General features: G+C 41.0%; 1 protein-coding gene across 3 annotated transcripts; it reads right to left on the minus strand.

Annotated features, from left to right (window-relative positions):
- Window positions 1–352: 352 nt before the first annotated feature.
- SLC38A2 (solute carrier family 38 member 2) lies at window positions 353–14,571 on the minus strand. Of its 3 annotated transcripts, none has more exons than XM_075600132.1 (16): window positions 14,163–14,568; window positions 11,690–11,933; window positions 11,302–11,380; window positions 11,041–11,156; window positions 9,828–9,901; window positions 9,629–9,721; window positions 9,439–9,520; window positions 8,073–8,155; window positions 7,736–7,794; window positions 6,853–7,029; window positions 6,525–6,604; window positions 6,331–6,431; window positions 5,391–5,515; window positions 4,711–4,855; window positions 4,339–4,436; window positions 353–2,959 (listed from the first exon to the last, which is right to left on the minus strand). In XM_075600132.1, exons 2-16 carry the CDS (start codon window positions 11,812–11,814, stop codon window positions 2,861–2,863), a joined length of 1,536 nt encoding a protein of 511 aa, XP_075456247.1. In that variant the 5' UTR covers window positions 11,815–11,933; window positions 14,163–14,568; the 3' UTR covers window positions 353–2,860. The 3 variants fall into 3 exon arrangements, with proteins under 3 accessions (XP_075456247.1, XP_075456248.1, XP_075456249.1); XM_075600133.1 differs by having other exon boundaries at window positions 14,143–14,568; XM_075600134.1 differs by lacking the exons at window positions 353–2,959; window positions 4,339–4,436 and having other exon boundaries at window positions 4,703–4,855; window positions 14,163–14,571.
- Between the last annotated feature and the right edge of the window lie 6,506 nt (window positions 14,572–21,077).

The raw sequence follows: 21,077 nt of genomic DNA on the forward strand, positions 1-21,077 counted from the left end.
TTACATAAAAATATCAGATTACTACAGATGGTTTGTGAATTAAGGTTTTCTTACCCCCACCTTTTCAAAAAGCAAATGAAAAAATAAATAAATAAAAAAAGGTAAAGCAGTGGGATAGGGGAACTTTGCCCATGCAAACTTTTGTTGGGCGCCCTTTGACATAAAAAGGGAGTTAACTAAAGGATAAACGAAGCCATTATGTCTCCGCTTACTATGTTTACAAGCCTACTGAAAAATACTTTAAACATTCCCTACACTGCTAGAAGGGGCCTGCAATGAATTTCATTACAGACCCACCTCTCTTTTTCTGTATAAATATAATTATCTACGACAGACAAACAAACAAACAGGGAACATTTGATTATGTGTTTATTTCAGGTCAATTAAAAGCATACAAGGTTTCATTGAAACTCAGAAAGACTTCACCAACATCTCTAACTGAGCTGCTGGCTTTATCAGAGCACTAATATTTTACATGAATATACAGAGAACTGTGCGAACCATTTTAAAAATGTTTGATTACAACAGTCAACCACCCCAAAATTGAGATCCTAATTATATCCTCCCAAAATAATAATAAAAAAAAGCATATGCGAGTTACATACTAGCTTTATTTACATGTGTGGATTCAATGTTCCATTACTTTTTAGTTGGGGACTTTCTAAAAAGCAAAAATGGCTATCATAATTGCTGTATGGCCAGTCAGGACTAGATTTGCAACGGCCCCCTCCTCCCCCTCCTCCCCCCCCTCGCAGTCTACTTTTAAACATATGTCAGAGAAACGGAAGGCCCCAAAAGGAAGGCACAGAATCACAAATTTCCTGGCGGAAACATAGGGCATGAAGCCATTTATGTTGCTAAACACCATAAAAAAAATATATATATTGGAGCATAGTTTATGGCATTAGCTACTCAATTTACAATGGGCCTTATTGACAAACCTCCACCCCCCCCCCCAAAAAAAAAAACATTTGAGTTGACTCGGCACGCTTTTTGAATATGGCCCATTGTTTCTTTTCCAATAATCTAGCAATAAATAGGAAGCCAGGCTCATGAGTTAGGGAACGATTGATAACTGCATTTGGTGACGAGTGTCAGACTAGGTTGAGACCCAGAGGATTGTTAGGGCTCTGAGAAACCGTCCAAATTTCACACAATGATCAAAGAAAAGTATAGGCCCAAAAAAAACTATATCTACACATCAATAGTTATATACATACATAGTTATATATTTACAGAGACTATCTGTACAAAGTCCATAAATATTGAAAAATAGGTTGACTTTCAACGGTTTCATGTTGTAAAAAATAACACATTAGAGTTATATCTGTCTATGGAAGACAATGAGGTGACAAATGGTGGTGAAATACTTCAAATATTGTCTTACTGATTTTTCTCCTGTACATATAGCTGTCCACCTGGTTCTAACTGAGCGTTTCAGCTCATATTCCGGTTTCATCACTCGGGAATACAGATGTAACATACACAAGCATTTTGTTTTGTTTTTTACATGGTGAGCATTTATAGACATTTTGACAGCTTAAGAAGCTACAATGGATTTTACCATACTGTAAAATCATGGAGTCAATTACTCCTTGAATACATTATCCAAGTTGCACACCAGATATCACTGTTCTATTGGTTATCTGGTCATTTAAACTACTGAAGAGTGAAAATAATGAACTGACTATCACAAATTGCTCCACCACTTTTGCACCTCTGATGCTGTAACAGTGGAAAGGAGATTGTATATTGTTCTTCTTTTCTGTCCTTTAAACACAATTGTTGAGAATGCATGATAAATATACTGAGTAAACATCTCAAAGCAAGACCGGAGGGGCAAACAGGCCTTCTGGTTGACCGCTTTAGAAGAAAAACAAAAAATTCCTCAAGTAATTCAGCATTTTATAAATTAAGATTTTAAATATTGAGAAATACTGTACAAGTTGTAAACCACCACGGGACTGAATAAATTAGTCATTTAAATATTTCACTTTTGTACCATGTTCAGATAACAATATCAGAAGTAAAATAGTGAAGGTTTTGTCTACCATCATGCTCCGTAGTGTTTATACAACAGCATCATTCCCATTTTGCCTAGAATGGCTAGGCAGCCATTTAAATCTAGTTTTTGTACACGTTTTCCCATTAGGATTAGTGATTGGATTCCAAAGTATGATAATTATTTTATATTTCCCTATTCCTAATGTCTTCCTCAGCAGTGGACAGACACCACCAACACTTTGCAGAGGAATATACTGCTAACCGTAGAAGTTTTTCTTTTATTGTATGCAACAGTTTGGGTTTGTTACTGTTCATTTATTGAAGCGATAAAATAAATATGTACTAAAAACACTGCTGAAACATTTTATAGATACTGTAAGAAACCAGCTAAGGGTTGTTTCACAAAAGCAGTTTTAACAATATTCCCTTCCCCCTGTAAGTGCTTTCAAATGGATGACCTATTTTTTTGGTACAAGAGCATATTCTCTCATCCCTCACCAACCGAGTTAGCACTTTTGTAGTGTCGCACCTATTTCTCACATCAAATGGTTCCATTAGGCACATTCAAGTAATAACATACAAATTACAAGTAACAGTAAATGACAATAGCCAAACATGTGGCTTGATAAGTTTAGATTCTTGTCCATTCTCTGGAATGGAATAAAATTACTTCCTTCTTGTCAGAACCTTTGGATTTGAGATGACAATGTCATTGTTGAGATGCAGAACCAGTTTCTTAAGAGTTCACTTGTTCTACAAAGAATCTGTGTCGAAGGAAGTGAAACTGCAAGCAATGGTAAATATTCATTCCCCGTAGAAGCCTTCAAGCAAAGTGCTTGCATATCCGTCAAGTCATTTAGTGCCCATCAGATGAAGACATGTGGACCCAGTCAAGGATGATCAGGGTCATACTTCCAATCATAACCAGGATGCCACTGACAAGAAACAGTGCAGCCTAGAAAGACAAACATATTTTGTTCAACGTGCTATCGAAATATTTTCAAAGATGTTGTACCTACTACTACGTTTGCGTAAAATGGAAGTTGAGGATTCTCTAGTATAAAAGGCCCCAGCTACAAAACCAGCACACAACCCTTCGTAACATATTTTCTATTTATATTGTTCTACAGGGCCATTGGAGATCGGCAAAGGGAAGAGTACTCCTATTAAACCAGCAATACTACTTTTCCCCTTTTTTATATGTAAAGCATGTGACACTGTATAATTCTACATTCCTACCTAAGCTGGCAAACGTTTGGTGCTCCTGTTCTAAATCTGCAAAAAAGCCTGATTGTGTGCCTAACAAAATGGCTGCCTTCTAACTTTGTGCTACAGCTGATATGCAACATTATATTACTAGGTGTAGCAGATTATTGTTCAGAGTAATAGACAGTCTGCTGTTTGGAACACAGTAACAGATCTGTTTGTGATACTTTGTTGCCAAAGGGCAGAGCTAAAAAAAAGTTTCAAAAGAGGAAGTGGCTGTAGTAATGAAAGGATGATCAGTATATGTATGTATATATATGTATGTATGCAATAGGAGTTGAATAAAACCAATGCAGATAGTATGATCCAATACTACAGAACGGATATATTTTTTATGTTTTGCTGCTTTAAAGCAGTAGTCTCTGCTAATCGCCTTTTGGGGGCATTTCTTTTATATTACATTTCAAAAAAGATCTCTTTTGCCCTTTCAGGGGATGTTGTTATTCTCAAAATCTGAGGCATCTTTTTTATATAGACAATTTTCACTGGAAAAAGTATAGGAACATTTAAGTAAGTGTGATATATTTTGAGTAGGAATATTATCCAACATTCTGTATCACCTGAGTGAGTGGACACTTTAATTTGAACTTTTTTTTTAAAGAGAAGATATCTACTCTTTTTCAGTTTGTTTTTGACAATTTATGCTCCCACTTTGACACCAGCATTGTGAGCACTCTCGCTACTGCTCTAATGTTCTTTGGTTTGAGAGCACTAGGAAGGGATTTATACTCTTCATTAAGTGATCATATTGAAATTTGTTTTTCAATTATGGGGTTTCTTGTCTTTTTTTTTTTACTTTACATATTTTAATACATTAAAATATCTACTACCTCAGAATGTATTTGCCATTATTGTGAGGCTCCAAGTGCCGCAAAAATAGTCCTGTTTCTTGCTGTATTTAACATGACCTGTATATCCCTGATTGCACCTTCCCTTGTCCTTCTACAATATTTGCAACACGCTGAATTATTTTAGTAGAGCAGGGCCGTATAAGTTTTATGTTTCACTACTTTCTTATCTACAAGTTAACATAATCTCTAGTGGTAAACGCCTTCAGAATATACATACCCCAATCTTTTGCACGGATTTCATTGGTTCCTTCTTTACTAGTTTGATGTAAAAAGCTGAAGGAAGAATGAAGATCAACATTGCAGCAGCAGAGGCACCTGTAGGGAAACAAACAAAATGATGTCGTGATTACAAAACATCAATCCTTACTCTCAGAAAAACCATGATCGGCCTGCGCAACCCTTTATGGGAACTTCCCCTATGTTGGAAGTTGTTTTACTTTACAATTAACTTCTGTTTATTTTCACACGTGTGTGTGTGATAAAAACCAACAACAACCTCACTAAGTCTTCATAGTGATGTTGTCAATGTGCTGGAGCCCCATCCCTGGCCATTAACTACTGAATTAAAATCAAAGAAAAAACTACTTACCAATGAACCCAAAGATATCCCTTATAGTTGGGACAAAAATGACAAGAACGTTGGTAAATGCCAATATTGCGAAGGTGATAATGAAGTGGTGCAACCAGCTGAAAGCTTTTCCTGAGCACAACAGTTGAGTGATGGAACTACGGATCTAAAACAAAGCATTACGTTAGAACAGGCAAAAAGAGTTCAATGGGAAGTAGCAGCTCAAAATGCAAACAGTATGAGAACTAGTTTTGCAGAAAGCGGTGAGGAGTATTTTTCCATATTACCAGCATTTCTCTGCAGAAACATACTTTTGCTTGGAAAGCATTTCACCCAAATCTATAGTTTGGACCTATACACACGATTGTTATGAATTCGTTTGAAAATCCGACAAACGGAAGTTTTTTTATATTCTAAATAGCAGTTTTGTGCATATTAAACTAAAAAATGGCAAAGGTTACCTAAATGTAGGATTCTAATCTGCATATTAAACTCTCAAACCCAGTGATGTAATAGTTTCAGAACCAGAAGGCCCAATTCAAGATTATTTCAGTTACAAGTGAGCATTATCAACTGACCATCTACTTGTGCCTGGTACCAACAGCTATACTATGCTCTGCAGTTTAAGTGCTTCCCCATACTGGACATAGATTATTCAACGGGCAAAACTAAATAAAGGATAAACTAAAACTCATACTTACTGGAAAAATGACAATTGGAACGGTTAAGGTGACAGCCACGAGGACTGCCAGACGCACGACAACAAATATTACACCAGCATTTAAAACCTTGGAATAAGTATGGAGCAACTCTGGCTCGACATTGCCTAAATGCAAAAAATACAAAATAAAATCAATCAAACGTGAACATTAAAAATAGGCAACATTCCAGATAAAAAGGAGCCTATGAATGTGAGGTGCAAATCTTAAAGCTGCAGTTCAGTCAAGATCCTGCATGTGTGTTTTTTTTAATAAATCAGTTCTGTAGTAAGAAAAAATACTTTTAGCATTTTCTGTTTTAAAAACAACAACTTTGAAAGACCAATGTTCTTGTATTCTATTTTAACAAGCATTTACTAAGGCACTGCCCCTTTATGTCCTGTCACAAGCCCTGGCACACCCCTTTGTCAGCCCTGCCCTCCCTCTAGCACATGTCAGTGCAGGAGTGCTCATGAATATTCATGAGCTTCCACTGAGTGACAGAAGCAGATGAAAAACATATGCCATATCTAAAGATGTCGCCAAATTTCGCTGATCAATACATGGAGAACGAATTGACTGGCAGCTATACAGTTCTTTAGGTAATTAGAGATTGCCCACATGAAACTATTGAATTAAAAAAAATAAAAAAATAAAAAGACTGAACTGCAGCTTTAAGTAAATAACACAAGGCATCATATTCCAATAGCACAAGAGCAATAGTCAAACTGATGTTTGAAACAAAGCTCGCACTACACATGACTGAATTCACTATAATAGCCATGAACAAAATCAAAGAAAAAGTGGTTTAGAACATGATAAAAGGGCAAAAGAAATACATGGTCATTTAAAGGCCAATGTACATTTATACCAGGGATCTTTCTGAGATGTTTACAACAACCTCCAGTATGTGCAAGAAGTTGGAGTACGGGGAATTACTTACCATAAAATGTCAAATATCCAAAGAGGGCCGCCAAGAGATACATGATAAACATGGCAAAAAAGGACACGTTGGAAACGCTCTGCATCCTCTTACGGCTACGGCTGAAATCATGAAGATAAAGTCACTTTTAGTTACATTCACTTGAACCACAAAACTGTCCTTTTGCCAGCTTAGATTTGTAAAATTGAACATACCCTTTAAGTTCTTGGTAAATAGGAAGGACAGCCGGGTGACAGACAAAAGAAAAAGTCAGGATTGGTACAGCATAGACAGTCTGAAAAAAATATATAAAATAATAATATTATAGAAATAAACAAGTCTCCAAAAAAGGTAGTATGTAGATTATTACCAAATGTGTTACGGTGAATTATAGCCATGTAATAATTTGAACACCGTAGGGCTAGAGAGTATTCAACCTCAAGATAAGGCTAAAATAATAATAAAAAACAAAATAATAATAAAAAACAAAAATGCAGCATACCTTGACATAGATTATAGAATACACTGAGAAAATGTCGTTACCTGAGAATTAAACACGAAATACTTTGGTTTGCACATTTCGTCATCGGTCTCGTTGTGCTCCATGTTATGCAGTGGTGCGTGCGAGGCGAGATGAGACAATGTACTGTTTAATGTCATATTCATGGCGTCATGATCAGCCCAAAAAGGACACAGGATCTGAAATTTCTTGTAGATCACCTAGGTGAATTAAACAAACAAACAAACAAACAAATAAATATTCACACGGTACTACAAAGGGTCAAAGGTTATACAAATAAATGCACCTCCTTGCTTTTAGATATTAATTTGATGTGCATGTTATAAATATACATTGTTACTGCATAGCTTAAAGCGGGGTCCCCAACCATGGCACCCGCCAAGCGTTTTATCGGTGCCCGCAACCGCAGTGCCGCCGATGGCTGCTGCATGCCGGAAGTCAGGCCCAACTTCCGATCTGCGAGTGGGACCGGAGCGGCCCTGGAGGCTTCTCCACAAGGTAAGTGTATTGTGCATGCACACACATTGGTTGGTGCCCATCACTCTCTCCTGAACACTCAAATGTGCCCCATGGCACAAAAAGGTTGGGGCACCTTGGCTTAAAGGGATATACGTTAGAGTGAAATAAGATAAATAAATAAATAAAGTGATGCAGAGTGCTCTTTTGTATGCCATTACCCAGAATTCCTGGCTGCAGTTACGCACATCTGCCTTTGTGACTATGGGGTAAGGACGGGTTGGAGACCTGTCTGAGACCTGTGAATGTGCTCACAAGTGTTCTTTATCATTAATGTATAATACATTCTTAGTGGTATATAATTCAATCTGTTACATGTGTTTTATTTAAATTGCCAACAGTAAAAACACATTTGAACAATAATTTTGCAAATTGACAATATATACTTACAACAATGAGAAAGAAGACCATGCACAGAAGGGAGAAGCCACTTGTATATCCCAAGTATCCTGAAAATAAAAATGTTTAGGCTTTAAAATACAAATATTTAAGAAGGGAGTATACAAAAAAAAAAAAATATGTTAGCAGTTGTGTACCACACATTAGGGAAAGAAGAAAATACCGTGCCAGAATTGATTAGCGTATACAAGAACTTCTGCTCCAATTACTCTTTCATCTCAAAGCGAAGGGCTTGAGTAAGAAACAATAAACTTCTATATATTATAGGCTTGTTTGCCTTCATTGATGCTATTTAAAACTATAACTCATATTATAACTGGAAACTTACCCAGGTTTTTCAACAGTGACAAAGGAAGAATGAGAAACAGCGAGACCATCACAACCAAAATGTCTCCATTTAAGTACCATTCTCTGGAAATGAAGAAAAAAACACCATGATATTGAGATGCATTATATGGCCCAATATGTTACATTAAGAAAGATCAGCTGTGTTTTTGAAGGACGCATCACAAATAATACAATAGCTGTCCTATGAAAATGCGCTGAAGGGAAGTTCCTCTTAGCAACATTTTATCTCGAACGATAGGGACGGCCACTGAACCTTGAGTTGCCAAACATTCATACAGCAACTTAATTCTAACAGCTGGTAACGTACAGTATAAGCATTCTCTCAGCTCTATATAGTGAGAAAAGCAGTGTTCTTTAATATACCAAAATTATTTATAATTGTGGACTCCTTTTCCAGTGTACGATATTACATTCCCATAAGCTTTAAAAGTTTTGTGTATTTACAGCCTTTCTATGGACTATAATGGGAGTGATTCTTAAACAACCTACTCAACTATTTACTACACAGTTTATGTGCCCACTAACATTCATAACAGTGGAATGCACTTGTCAAGTCTATTTTGAACGTGTGGCATGCCTTGCCTTCTAAAGTATAAGGCTTTGAAAGAAATACCCAGAGGTCATTGACTATGTAAATACAACTACTGCACTACACACATTAGCACCTTCAGTTCCACAGGAACCCATAAAACTCTACAGGCTTTTAACCTGTGGATAGATTCATGACTTTTTTAAAGGGTAAATATGGGGATATATAATGTAAATGCTGCAGAACAGATTAGCCAAGATAAGTCGCTGACAAACCCCCCATCCAAAAAAACTCTTTTGTACTGCTACAATCTGTATTTAATGTCCATCTTATCTGCAGAGTTTGCCCAGGGTACAGAGCTTGTTCCCGCAAACACCAACAAGTTATTCAACTTATACTGAATATACACAGCCCCGACCTGGGAATGTGTACTTCAATAATGCAAATAGTAAAAGAAATTGCCTAAATTACAACATCACGTTAAATATTTATTTTAAATGGGGCTGTCTACACTTTGGAGGGTAGCTGATAACCCGACAAATCCCCACTGTCCTGAAAAATGATTACTAGTTTTATATATAACCCTGTTCACCTCTTCAGTGGTGAATGGGATTGAGGTGCATTGTGTAGCAATTTGTGGTAAGTCCCTTAGGCAATGAAGACATTACATATACATTTAGTGGGGACTAATTAGAACATCCAATTCATTATTAAGTAGCAGAGGGTTTAATACACCTGGAAGATCAATGTAGTATAATGTAAGAACGGGTCATCAAATGGTTACAGCTTTAACGGAACGTCGATGGACGTTACATACCCCGTGCTCTCCACGATGCCCATCAGTTCCTTGATTACAAGAGGCAATTCATACTTCACAATGTAGAGGTAGCTCGACATGGCTGCAAGGAAGTACAACAATTAAAAAAAGCACATCTCTTAAGGGGTTACACATGTTGTATGCACTCTTAATATGAAGTGGTTTCACAGAACAACGCAACTGGGCATACCTCCAATATTTTGCATGGTAATGGACCCAGAAGCTGCAAGTTTTCCGAATAAACCAAATGCTTTAAATCCCAGTTGCTCGTATAACAAGGAACCTAGAAAGACAAAAAAAAGTACAATTTGAAAATGTACAAAAAATAAAATAAAAAAATAAAATAAATGCTAAGCGCATGAATTGTGCTGTGCATGCAAATGTTTTACCTCCTTCATTTGCAGTCTTCAGTAGTAGATGAATTGAATATAAAGAGAATATCGAAACAAATACCAAGAGAATCCTAAAGACACAACAAAAAGAAACAAACAAGTTAAAGGGATACATAAAATCAGCTTATCTTGTGTTGGGGAGGTTCAAGGACCTCACAAAGCTGTATTATTTGCACTGCAAGAGTAACAAAAAAACAACAAAAACCCTACATATGTCCTATTAACATGAGCAAGATCTAAACTTTCCATTTCTCAGTCACGCTATATGGATTTTTTTATTATGCAAGATTTGCCCAGGCCTGAAATATGTTTAAATTGATTAAATACTGTACTTGTTTTAATTGCCATGCTTAATCACACTCGTCATGTTCAAACATGAACACCTAACTGCAACACTTTGCCTTTTTACTAGTAAATAAATGGGAAACACAGAAGATTTTTGCTTAAGAACCAAACAAAACAAGAAAACACTATGTCAAAACCAAAAACAAAACCCACACATGCACAGAATTAAAGTAAATGACATTATTTGTATGGTTAATGTTACATTTAAAACAAGGAACAATTGTGCCCAGCAACCCCTTTAAAGCACTAAAGAAGAAGTGGAGTTTAGAGTGTTTCCCATGCAAAGAAAGGGCAGATAAACTAGCAAACTTGTTCTTGTACATAAAGCTGGACACCACTGAAGGCAGTTGTCTGTAGGTGGGAGTTTTCGGAAAAGGGCAAACGTTTATTTCCAGAATGACACCGGGACAAGAGCTCTGCAAATCACAGCTCAGTCCTTCCAGTAGGGGTAGGCTACAATTTATAGTGAATCATTTATTGTGCATCTCATTTCTGTATTCTATTTTCATGCTGTTGGCAAGCAAACCAACCATTATGCCCCTCGTGGTCATTTAGAGAAAAATATTCTGTGACCAATTGATGTAATTTAATATGTAAAGAAATTTAAATAGGGTCTTAACATAATGTTCCCATTAAACTGCCAGAGACTATATCCAACATTGTATTCAAGAGGACCAACTATTTTCTGAAAACAACCTCTGAATATATGTACTACACATTCACACCTTCATATTTAATATACCTTTTCTGCTGCAAACTTGGTTCCAAAACCTGTATTGTTACTTTAAAAATGTGTTCTGTTGCCTAATGCAAATCTGCAACACTATTGACAAAATAATATTAAGTAACCTGAATAAATACTTACATGAAGAGTGCAATTCCAGTGTTGGCCATAGCATATGAGAGACCAAGGATACCACTTCCAACAATCGCATTGCTGAGATTAAATACGGACATGCCGAATGAGGTGGTTCCTGGGAGCTAAAGTGAGAGGGAGGGGGGGGGGGAGATAATTAAGGATTCGATATAAAGACTAGATGGTTCACAATTACATGAATTTTAATCATCCTATGACATATTTAATCAGAAATGAGAATTCATTATCACGATGTCAATATCAACTTACATATTCTGTTTCGCATTTCTTTTTCACCAGAGTTGGCTCAAGAAGAAAATTTTGATTTTCCAGATCCATGTCGTAATGTCTGCAAGGGTAATTGAAAACCTAGTTTGAAAATATCCTCAGCCTTACGACAGTGGCTTCTTTTATTTTATGATTTTAATGTGCAGTGCAATGTAATACCTTCTCTGCCGCTTACACAAGGGTTAATTTACCATTATACAACAAATATAGACAATGGTATTATGATGGAGAGTACTACTGAGACAAATATAAATTGCATCTGCTGGTAATCCCTGACCAATAGAATTGGCCCATTATATCCAGCCAAGACCTACTGGACAGAAATGGGCTTAAGTTTGCAAAACAAAAAATAAAACATGCTATCACTGACCCCTTAATGGAGAGCTTCTTTGCTGGATACTCTGGGTAGTTGAAGTCATCATTGCTGTTTGAGCTGTTGCTAGTGCTATCCTCATCAGGGGAAATGTTAAACTTGCCCATCTCCGCTTTGGTCATGTTGAGGCTTTGTTTCACCCTGGCGTCTGTGAGGCCTGATGTAGTAGTGGAGAGGAATCAGAAGGACTACCCTTCCCCGCGGGTGCTGATGTAGTTGCTGCTGCGCCTGGCTCTCTTGCCTGCAAGGAAGGTGGACGTCAATACTGCAGTGTGCAACTTGGATCACATGACGCACTGTCGTCACGAGTAACAAGAGGAAAAGGAGAGGGGGGGGGATGGGGGAAGAGCGAAAAGGAGAGTGGAAAAGTACCAGCCACCGCCTGCAACCAGCAGCCAGACAATTCTAAGCTCCGGGGTCCGTCCCATCTCCTCCCCCCCCCTCCCTTTTCACCCACACCTGTCAATCACAAGCTTCCAAGGCCACGAGCAGTGCAGGGCATTGTGTGGTGGGCCTCTCCAGCTAATAAGGGGTCTAGCTCTTGTTTCTAGTGCTGAAAGCTTTCCACCAAAGCTACTCCAGGACCCCTAAGCAATGGAGAATTTTAACCCCTTTGCAGCCTCAATGACCTGCAAACAGCATAGGGGCTAAGCAGGACTTGAAAACGAGAGGTAATTCTCAATGTATTACTTCCTGGTAAAACATTTTTATATCAATAAAATAAATAATAGGGCACTTTATAGTTGTCTGGCTTGCAAGATCATTAGCATGCCTGATGGTCACCTTACAATCGAGCATCTCATCTCAAACACTAGTAAACAAACCGTTATGGAAGTACACGCCAGTAATGCTTTAAGAAAAAAAAAAATGCTAATAATAAAATCATGCTCACATATCAAGGTGAATAGGAGACATGGCAAATGGATACACATTTACGACACAGACGATCAATTTAAAAAAAGCATATTACAAATGAGAATGTGGACAGCCTGAAATCATGAATATATGGGCATGCCTTAATTTAGTAATTTGAGGGATAAGGCATAAACCCCTCATTTATATCAGGCAGAGCAAATCATTTTTAGAGGGAAGGCTCTAGAAGAGTAAGGCATATTATCATCCTGTGTATGGGGCCGCCACAGGTTGTGTTTCAGGGCAGAAAACTCTTGTGCCTGTAAAATAATTGTACAGAGCCGAGTACACAGTCTGCGGCACACTAGAAAAAAAGAATGGATTATCAGTATCCGGCCTGTGCGGCTGCTTCACAGGAACAGGATTAGCCACTCCTATATCAGTTCCACCCTACCCCCTTCGGCCTCTGGGCTAAAGAATGAAAGAATCTGATGCAATCGCTACGGTGGATTGAAACAGTTTTACACGCTGATTCTGAGCAGCCTGCACTTCCTATGAGTACACCCATTCATTCACCCGAGGCAGGTCACAATCTGAGACTTGGGCGCCAACCAGAACTACGGCATATGGTGGGGTTCAAGCGAATATTTTCGGCAGAGACCGAAAAAGAAATACATTTTTCCTAGAACAAATTAGGTTTACAGATGATAGATTGCGTAAAACCTTGTTGGAAGGCAGAGATCGAATGTGCGCACATGATCAACTTGTACAGCGAAGCGCCCCCTGTAATCGGAAGGTACAATAAAATGCCATTATGGCGATGCAAGTCTCAGTGGGCTGAAGCACAGACATGTGAGACGAGTCCTCATTGGCCATCCTATGCCAACGCAATTTTTTTTCTTCCCTTATGGAAAACTACTGTGCCAGCACGAAGGTCAACAAAAACCGGGCTGTCTGATCACGTACCGCATAATCTGGAGACACCCAGCCACCTACCATTTGGCGTGTAAATATTAGCAGCCTCATACACGAGAAATGTTATTTAAAGATCTCTGCCCAGTTGCAAGAATGTCACAAAGTATATTTTCCTTTGTTTCCATGCCAGAAAGAAAAATCAGCATCTCTCCCCAAAACACTACACACATCCCCCGCCTTTACATGTCGGATATGCAACACACACCCATACAGCACATATTCATAATACACACACATCCCACAGCTTTACATGTAGGATATGCAACACACACCCATACACAGCACATATTCATAATACACACACATCCCCCCCCACCTTTACATGTAGGATATGCAACACACACCCATACACAGCACATATTCATAATACACACACATTCCACAGCTTTACATGTAAGATATGCAACACACACCCATACACAGCACATATTCATAATACACACACATCCCCCCCTCCCCCCCACCTTTACATGTCGGATATGCAACACACACCCATACAGCACATATTCATAATACACACATCCCACACACTGTGACAGCCCCATAGACACAGACACACAGACACACAGACACACAGCAGGGTATACACAGAGTGATGCAATCTCACCCACACACATTCATACCTTCAATGCGCAGCTCTCACCTGCTCCCGGGCGCTGCTGCCGGTGTGAAGTGAAGACGATAGGAATATTATATAGATAGGAATACTATATAGGTAGGAATATTATATAGGTAGGAATATTATATAGGTAGGAATACTATATAGGTAGGAATACTATATACGATGAGGAGGCAAACAAAATAATAGCGGGCCTAATATAAATAAATAATAGCACAGGCAACACAAAGAGAATAACAGGTCTGGGGGGATAAAGGAGAAATACGGGTTTAGCGACAGCCCACAGTTGCTGTAGGCGGTGGGGGCCCGGGTAATACAATAATGTGATATAAGGGACAGCAGCGACCCTCTCTCTGCAGCGGCGGCGGCTCTGTGACTGAGATCCCGGGGAGAGTCTCAGTGATTTTAGTGGGGAAAGAACGCGTCCCGCCTAGTGGGCGGGGGAAGGAAATATTCTGTGTTATCAATAGACAGCATCGTGCTTCGCTCTTTGTATATCAACATTTGTAGCCTCGCCTCCGGTGTCACACCCCGCCTCCAGTGTCACACCCCGTATCCGGTGTCACCACATGCACTTCTCTGTTTGTTGTGAGCTGCTAAGGGGCAGTTCTTCCATGCATAAACTGGAGGGGTGCAAAGCAGGGTTGAAAGGGAATGCTCCCTAGCTCTTTATTTACCACGGGGTCACACTTGTCACATGGCACGCTTATCTACAGCATCATATGGGCAGTTTTGAACCCCTTCCCTCTGTGCTGTGGGGTACAAGCTGCTTCCTGTTGCACAACAAGGTAATCATTAAAGTGAGATACTCAATACATTCCAAATATGGGCCCTTGGAATACATTGCGATGAGGCACAGCTGTAAGGAAGCGCACACATTCATTCCCACAACTGTAAGGAAGCGCACACATTCATTCCCACAACTGTAAGGAAGCGCACACATTCATTCCCACAACTGTAAGGAAACGCGCACATTCATTCCCACAACTGTAAGGAAGCGCACACATTCATTCCCACAACTGTAAGGAAGCGCACACATTCATTCCCACAACTGTAAGGAAGCGCACACATTCATTCCCACAACTGTAAGGAAACGCACACATTCATTCCCACAACTGTAAGGAAACGCGCACAATAATTCCCACAACTGTAAGGAAGCGCACACATTCATTCCCACAACTGTAAGGAAGCGCACACATTCATTCCCACAACTGTAAGGAGGCGCACACATACATTCCCACAACTGTAAGGAAGCGCGCACATTCATTCCCACAACTGTAAGGAAGCGCACACATTCATTCCCACAACTGTAAGGAAGCGCACACATTCATTCCCACAACTGCAAGGAAGCGCACACATTCATTCCCACAACTGTAAGGAAGCGCACACATTCATTCCCACAACTGTAAGAAAGCGCACACATTCATTCCCACAACTGTAAGGAAGCGCGCACATTCATTCCCACAACTGTAAGGAAGCGCGCACATTAATTCCCAAAACTGTAAGGAAGCGCACACATTCATTCCCACAACTGTAAGGAAGCGCGCACATTAATTCCCACAGCTGTAAGGAAGCGCACACATTCATTCCCACAACTGTAAGGAAGCGCACACATTCATTCCCACAACTGTAAGGAAGCGCACACATTCATTCCCACAACTGTAAGGAAGCGCACACATTCATTGCCACAACTGTAAGGAAGCGCGCACATTAATTCCCACAACTGTAAGGAAGCGCACACATTCATTCCCACAACTGTAAGGAAGCGCACACATTCATTCCCACAACTGTAAGGAAGCGCACACATTCATTCCCACAACTGTAAGGAAGCGCACACATTCATTCCCACAACTGTAAGGAAGCGCACACATTCATTCCCACAACTGTAAGGAAGCGCACACATTCATTCCCACAACTGTAAGGAGGCGCACACATCCATTCCAACAACTATAAGGAAGCGCACACATTCATTCCCACAACTGTAAGGAAGCGCACACATTCATTCCCACAACTGTAAGGAAGCGCACACATTCATTCCCACAACTGTAAGGAGGCGCACACATTCATTCCCACAACTTTAAGGAAGCGCACACATTCATTCCCACAACTGTAAGGAAGCGCACACTTTCATTCCCACAACTGTAAGGAAGCGCACACTTTCATTCCCACAACTGTAAGGAAGCGCGCACATTCATTCCCACAACTGTAAGGAAGCGCGCACATTCATTCCCACAACTGTAAGGAAGCGCGCACATTCATTCCCACAACTGTAAGGAAGCGCGCACATTCATTCCCACAACTGTAAGGAGGCGCGCACATTCATTCCCACAACTGTAAGGAAGCGCACACATTCATTCACACAACTGTAAGGAAGCGCACACTTTCATTCCCACAACTGTAAGGAAGCGCACACATTCATTCCCACAACTGTAAGGAAGCGCACACATTCATTCCCACAACTGTAAGTAAGCGCACACATTCATTCCCACAACTGTAAGGAAGCGCACACATTCATTCCCACAACTGTAAGGAAGCGCACACATTCATTCCCACAGCTGTAAGGAAGCGCATACATTCATTCCCACAGCTGTAAGGAGGCGCACACATTAATTCCCACAACTGTAAGGAAGCGCACACATTCATTCCCACAACTGTAAGGAAGCGCACACATTCATTCCCACAGCTGTAAGGAAGCGCACACATTCATTCCCACAACTGTAAGGAAGCGCACACATTCATTCCCACAACTGTAAGGAAGCGCACACATTCATTCCCACAACTGTAAGGAAGCGCACACATTCATTCCCACAACTGTAAGGAAGCGCACACATTCATTCCCACAACTGTAAGGAAGCGCACACATTCATTCCCACAACTGTAAGGAAGCGCACACATTCATTCCCACAACTAAGGAAGCGCACACATTCATTCCCACAACTGTAAGGAGGCGCACACATTCATTCCCACAACTGTAAGGAAGCGCACACATTCATTCCCACAACTGTAAGGAAGCGCACACATTCATTCCCACAACTGTAAGGAAGCGCACACATTCATTCCCACAACTGTAAGGAAGCGCACACATTCATTCCCACAACTTTAAGGAAGCGCACACATTCATTCCCACAACTGTAAGGAAGCGCACACATTCATTCCCACAACTGTAAGGAAGCGCACACATTCATTCCCACAACTGTAAGGAAGCGCACACATTCATTCCCACAACTGTAAGGAAGCGCACACATTCATTCCCACAACTGTAAGGAAGCGCACACATTCATTCCCACAACTGTAAGGAAGCGCACACATTCATTCCCACAGCTGTAAGGAAGCGCGCACATTCATTTCCACAACTGTAAGGAAGCGCACACATTCATTCCCACAACTGTAAGGAAGCACACACATTCATTCCCACAACTGTAAGGAAGCGCACACATTCATTCCCACAACTGTAAGGAAGCGCACACATTCATTCCCACAACTGTAAGGAAGCGCACACATTCATTCCCACAACTGTAAGGAGGCGCACACATTAATTCACACAACTGTAAGGAAGCGCACACATTCATTCCCACAACTGTAAGGAAGCGCGCACATTAATTCCCACAACTGTAAGGAAGCGCACACATTCATTCCCACAACTGTAAGGAAGCGCACACATTCATTCCCACAACTATAAGGAAGCGCACACATTCATTCCCACAACTGTAAGGAAGCGCACACATTCATTCCCACAACTGTAAGGAAGCGCACACATTCATTCCCACAACTATAAGGAAGCGCACACATTCATTCCCACAACTGTAAGGTAGCGCACACATTCATTCCCACAACTGTAAGGAAGCGCACACATTCATTCCCACAACTGTAAGGAGGCGCACACATTCATTCCCACAACTGTAAGGAAGCGCACACATTCATTCCCACAACTGTAAGGAAGCGCACACATTCATTCCCACAACTGTAAGGAAGCGCACACATTCATTCCCACAACTGTAAGGAAGCGCACACATTCATTCCCACAACTTTAAGGAAGCGCACACATTCATTCCCACAACTGTAAGGAAGCGCACACATTCATTCCCACAACTGTAAGGAAGCGCACACATTCATTCCCACAACTGTAAGGAAGCGCACACATTCATTCCCACAACTGTAAGGAAGCGCACACATTCATTCCCACAACTGTAAGGAAGCGCACACATTCATTCCCACAACTGTAAGGAAGCGCACACATTCATTCCCACAGCTGTAAGGAAGCGCGCACATTCATTTCCACAACTGTAAGGAAGCGCACACATTCATTCCCACAACTGTAAGGAAGCACACACATTCATTCCCACAACTGTAAGGAAGCGCACACATTCATTCCCACAACTGTAAGGAAGCGCACACATTCATTCCCACAACTGTAAGGAAGCGCACACATTCATTCCCACAACTGTAAGGAGGCGCACACATTAATTCACACAACTGTAAGGAAGCGCACACATTCATTCCCACAACTGTAAGGAAGCGTGCACATTAATTCCCACAACTGTAAGGAAGCGCACACATTCATTCCCACAACTGTAAGGAAGCGCACACATTCATTCCCACAACTATAAGGAAGCGCACACATTCATTCCCACAACTGTAAGGAAGCGCACACATTCATTCCCACAACTGTAAGGAAGCGCACATATTCATTCCCACAACTGTAAGGAGGCGCACACATTCATTCCCACAACTGTAAGGAAGCGCGCACATTAATTCCCACAACTGTAAGGAAGCGCACACATTCATTCACACAACTGTAAGGAGGTGCACACATTCATTCCCACAACTGTAAGGAAGCGCGCACATTAATTCCCACAACTGTCAGGAAGCGCACACATTCATTCCCACAACTGTAAGGAAGCGCGCACATTAATACCCACAACTGTAAGGAAGCGCACACATTCATTCCCACAACTGTAAGGAAGCGCACACATTCATTCCCACAACTGTAAGGAAGCGCACACATTCATTCCCACAACTGTAAGGAAGCGCACACATTCATTCCCACAACTGTAAGGAAGCGCACACATTCATTCCCACAACTGTAAGGAAGCGCGTACATTAATTCCCACAACTGTAAGGAAGCGCGCACATTAATTCCCACAACTGTAAGGAAGCGCACACATTCATTCCCACAACTGTAAGGAAGCGCGTACATTAATTCCCACAACTGTAAGGAAGCGCACACATTCATTCCCACAACTGTAAGGAAGCGCACACATTCATTCCCACAACTGTAAGGAGGCGCACACATTCATTCCCACAACTGTAAGGAAGCGCGCACATTAATTCCCACAACTGTAAGGAAGCGCACACATTCATTCCCACAACTGTAAGGAGGTGCACACATTCATTCCCACAACTGTAAGGAAGCGCGCACATTAATTCCCACAACTGTCAGGAAGCGCACACATTCATTCCCACAACTGTAAGGAAGCGCGCACATTAATACCCACAACTGTAAGGAAGCGCACACATTCATTCCCACAACTGTAAGGAAGCGCACACATTCATTCCCACAACTGTAAGGAAGCGCACACATTCATTCCCACAACTGTAAGGAAGCGCACACATTCATTCCCACAACTGTAAGGAAGCGCACACATTCATTCCCACAACTGTAAGGAAGCGCGTACATTAATTCCCACAACTGTAAGGAAGCGCGCACATTAATTCCCACAACTGTAAGGAAGCGCACACATTCATTCCCACAACTGTAAGGAAGCGCGTACATTAATTCCCACAACTGTAAGGAAGCGCACACATACATTCCCACAACTGTAAGGAAGCGCACACATTCATTCCCACAACTGTAAGGAAGCGCGTACATTAATTCCCACAACTGTAAGGAAGCGCACACATACATTCCCACAACTGTAAGGAAGCGCACACATTCATTCCCACAACTGTAAGGAAGCGCGCACATTAATTCCCACAACTGTAAGGAAGCGCACACATTCATTCCCACAACTGTAAGGAAGCGCGCACATTAATTCCCACAACTGTAAGGAAGCGCACACATTCATTCCCACAACTGTAAGGAAGCGCACACATTCATTCCCACAACTGTAAGGAGGCGCACACATTCATTCCCACAACTGTAAGGAAGCGCACACATTCATTCCCACAACTGTAAGGAAGCGCACACATTCATTCCCACAACTGTAAGGAAGCGCACACATTCATTCCCACAACTGTAAGGAAGCGCACACATTCATTCCCACAACTTTAAGGAAGCGCACACATTCATTCCCACAACTGTAAGGAAGCGCGCACATTAATTCCCACAACTGTCAGGAAGCGCACACATTCATTCCCACAACTGTAAGGAAGCGCGCACATTAATACCCACAACTGTAAGGAAGCGCACACATTCATTCCCACAACTGTAAGGAAGCGCACACATTCATTCCCACAACTGTAAGGAAGCGCACACATTCATTCCCACAACTGTAAGGAAGCGCACACATTCATTCCCACAACTGTAAGGAAGCGCACACATTCATTCCCACAACTGTAAGGAAGCGCGTACATTAATTCCCACAACTGTAAGGAAGCGCGCACATTAATTCCCACAACTGTAAGGAAGCGCACACATTCATTCCCACAACTGTAAGGAAGCGCGTACATTAATTCCCACAACTGTAAGGAAGCGCACACATTCATTCCCACAACTGTAAGGAAGCGCACACATTCATTCCCACAACTGTAAGGAGGCGCACACATTCATTCCCACAACTGTAAGGAAGCGCGCACATTAATTCCCACAACTGTAAGGAAGCGCACACATTCATTCCCACAACTGTAAGGAGGTGCACACATTCATTCCCACAACTGTAAGGAAGCGCGCACATTAATTCCCACAACTGTCAGGAAGCGCACACATTCATTCCCACAACT

Source organism: Ascaphus truei, chromosome 5 (assembly GCF_040206685.1).
Source record: "Ascaphus truei isolate aAscTru1 chromosome 5, aAscTru1.hap1, whole genome shotgun sequence".
NCBI lineage: Eukaryota > Metazoa > Chordata > Amphibia > Anura > Ascaphidae > Ascaphus > Ascaphus truei.

What these genes read in the sequence shown, in the direction of transcription:
- SLC38A2 (XM_075600132.1), bottom strand. Translation starts at nt 11,814, where the DNA reads ATGACCAAAGCGGAGATGGGCAAGTTTAACATTTCCCCTGATGAGGAT. An exon ending in AGAAATGCGAAACAGAATAT is followed by an intron (nt 11,157 to 11,301) that starts GTAAGTTGATAT and finishes CTCTCACTTTAG; the next exon opens with CTCCCAGGAACCACCTCATT. An exon ending in ATTTCGTGTTTAATTCTCAG is followed by an intron (nt 6,605 to 6,852) that starts GTAACGACATTT and finishes TATTTTTTTCAG; the next exon opens with ACTGTCTATGCTGTACCAAT.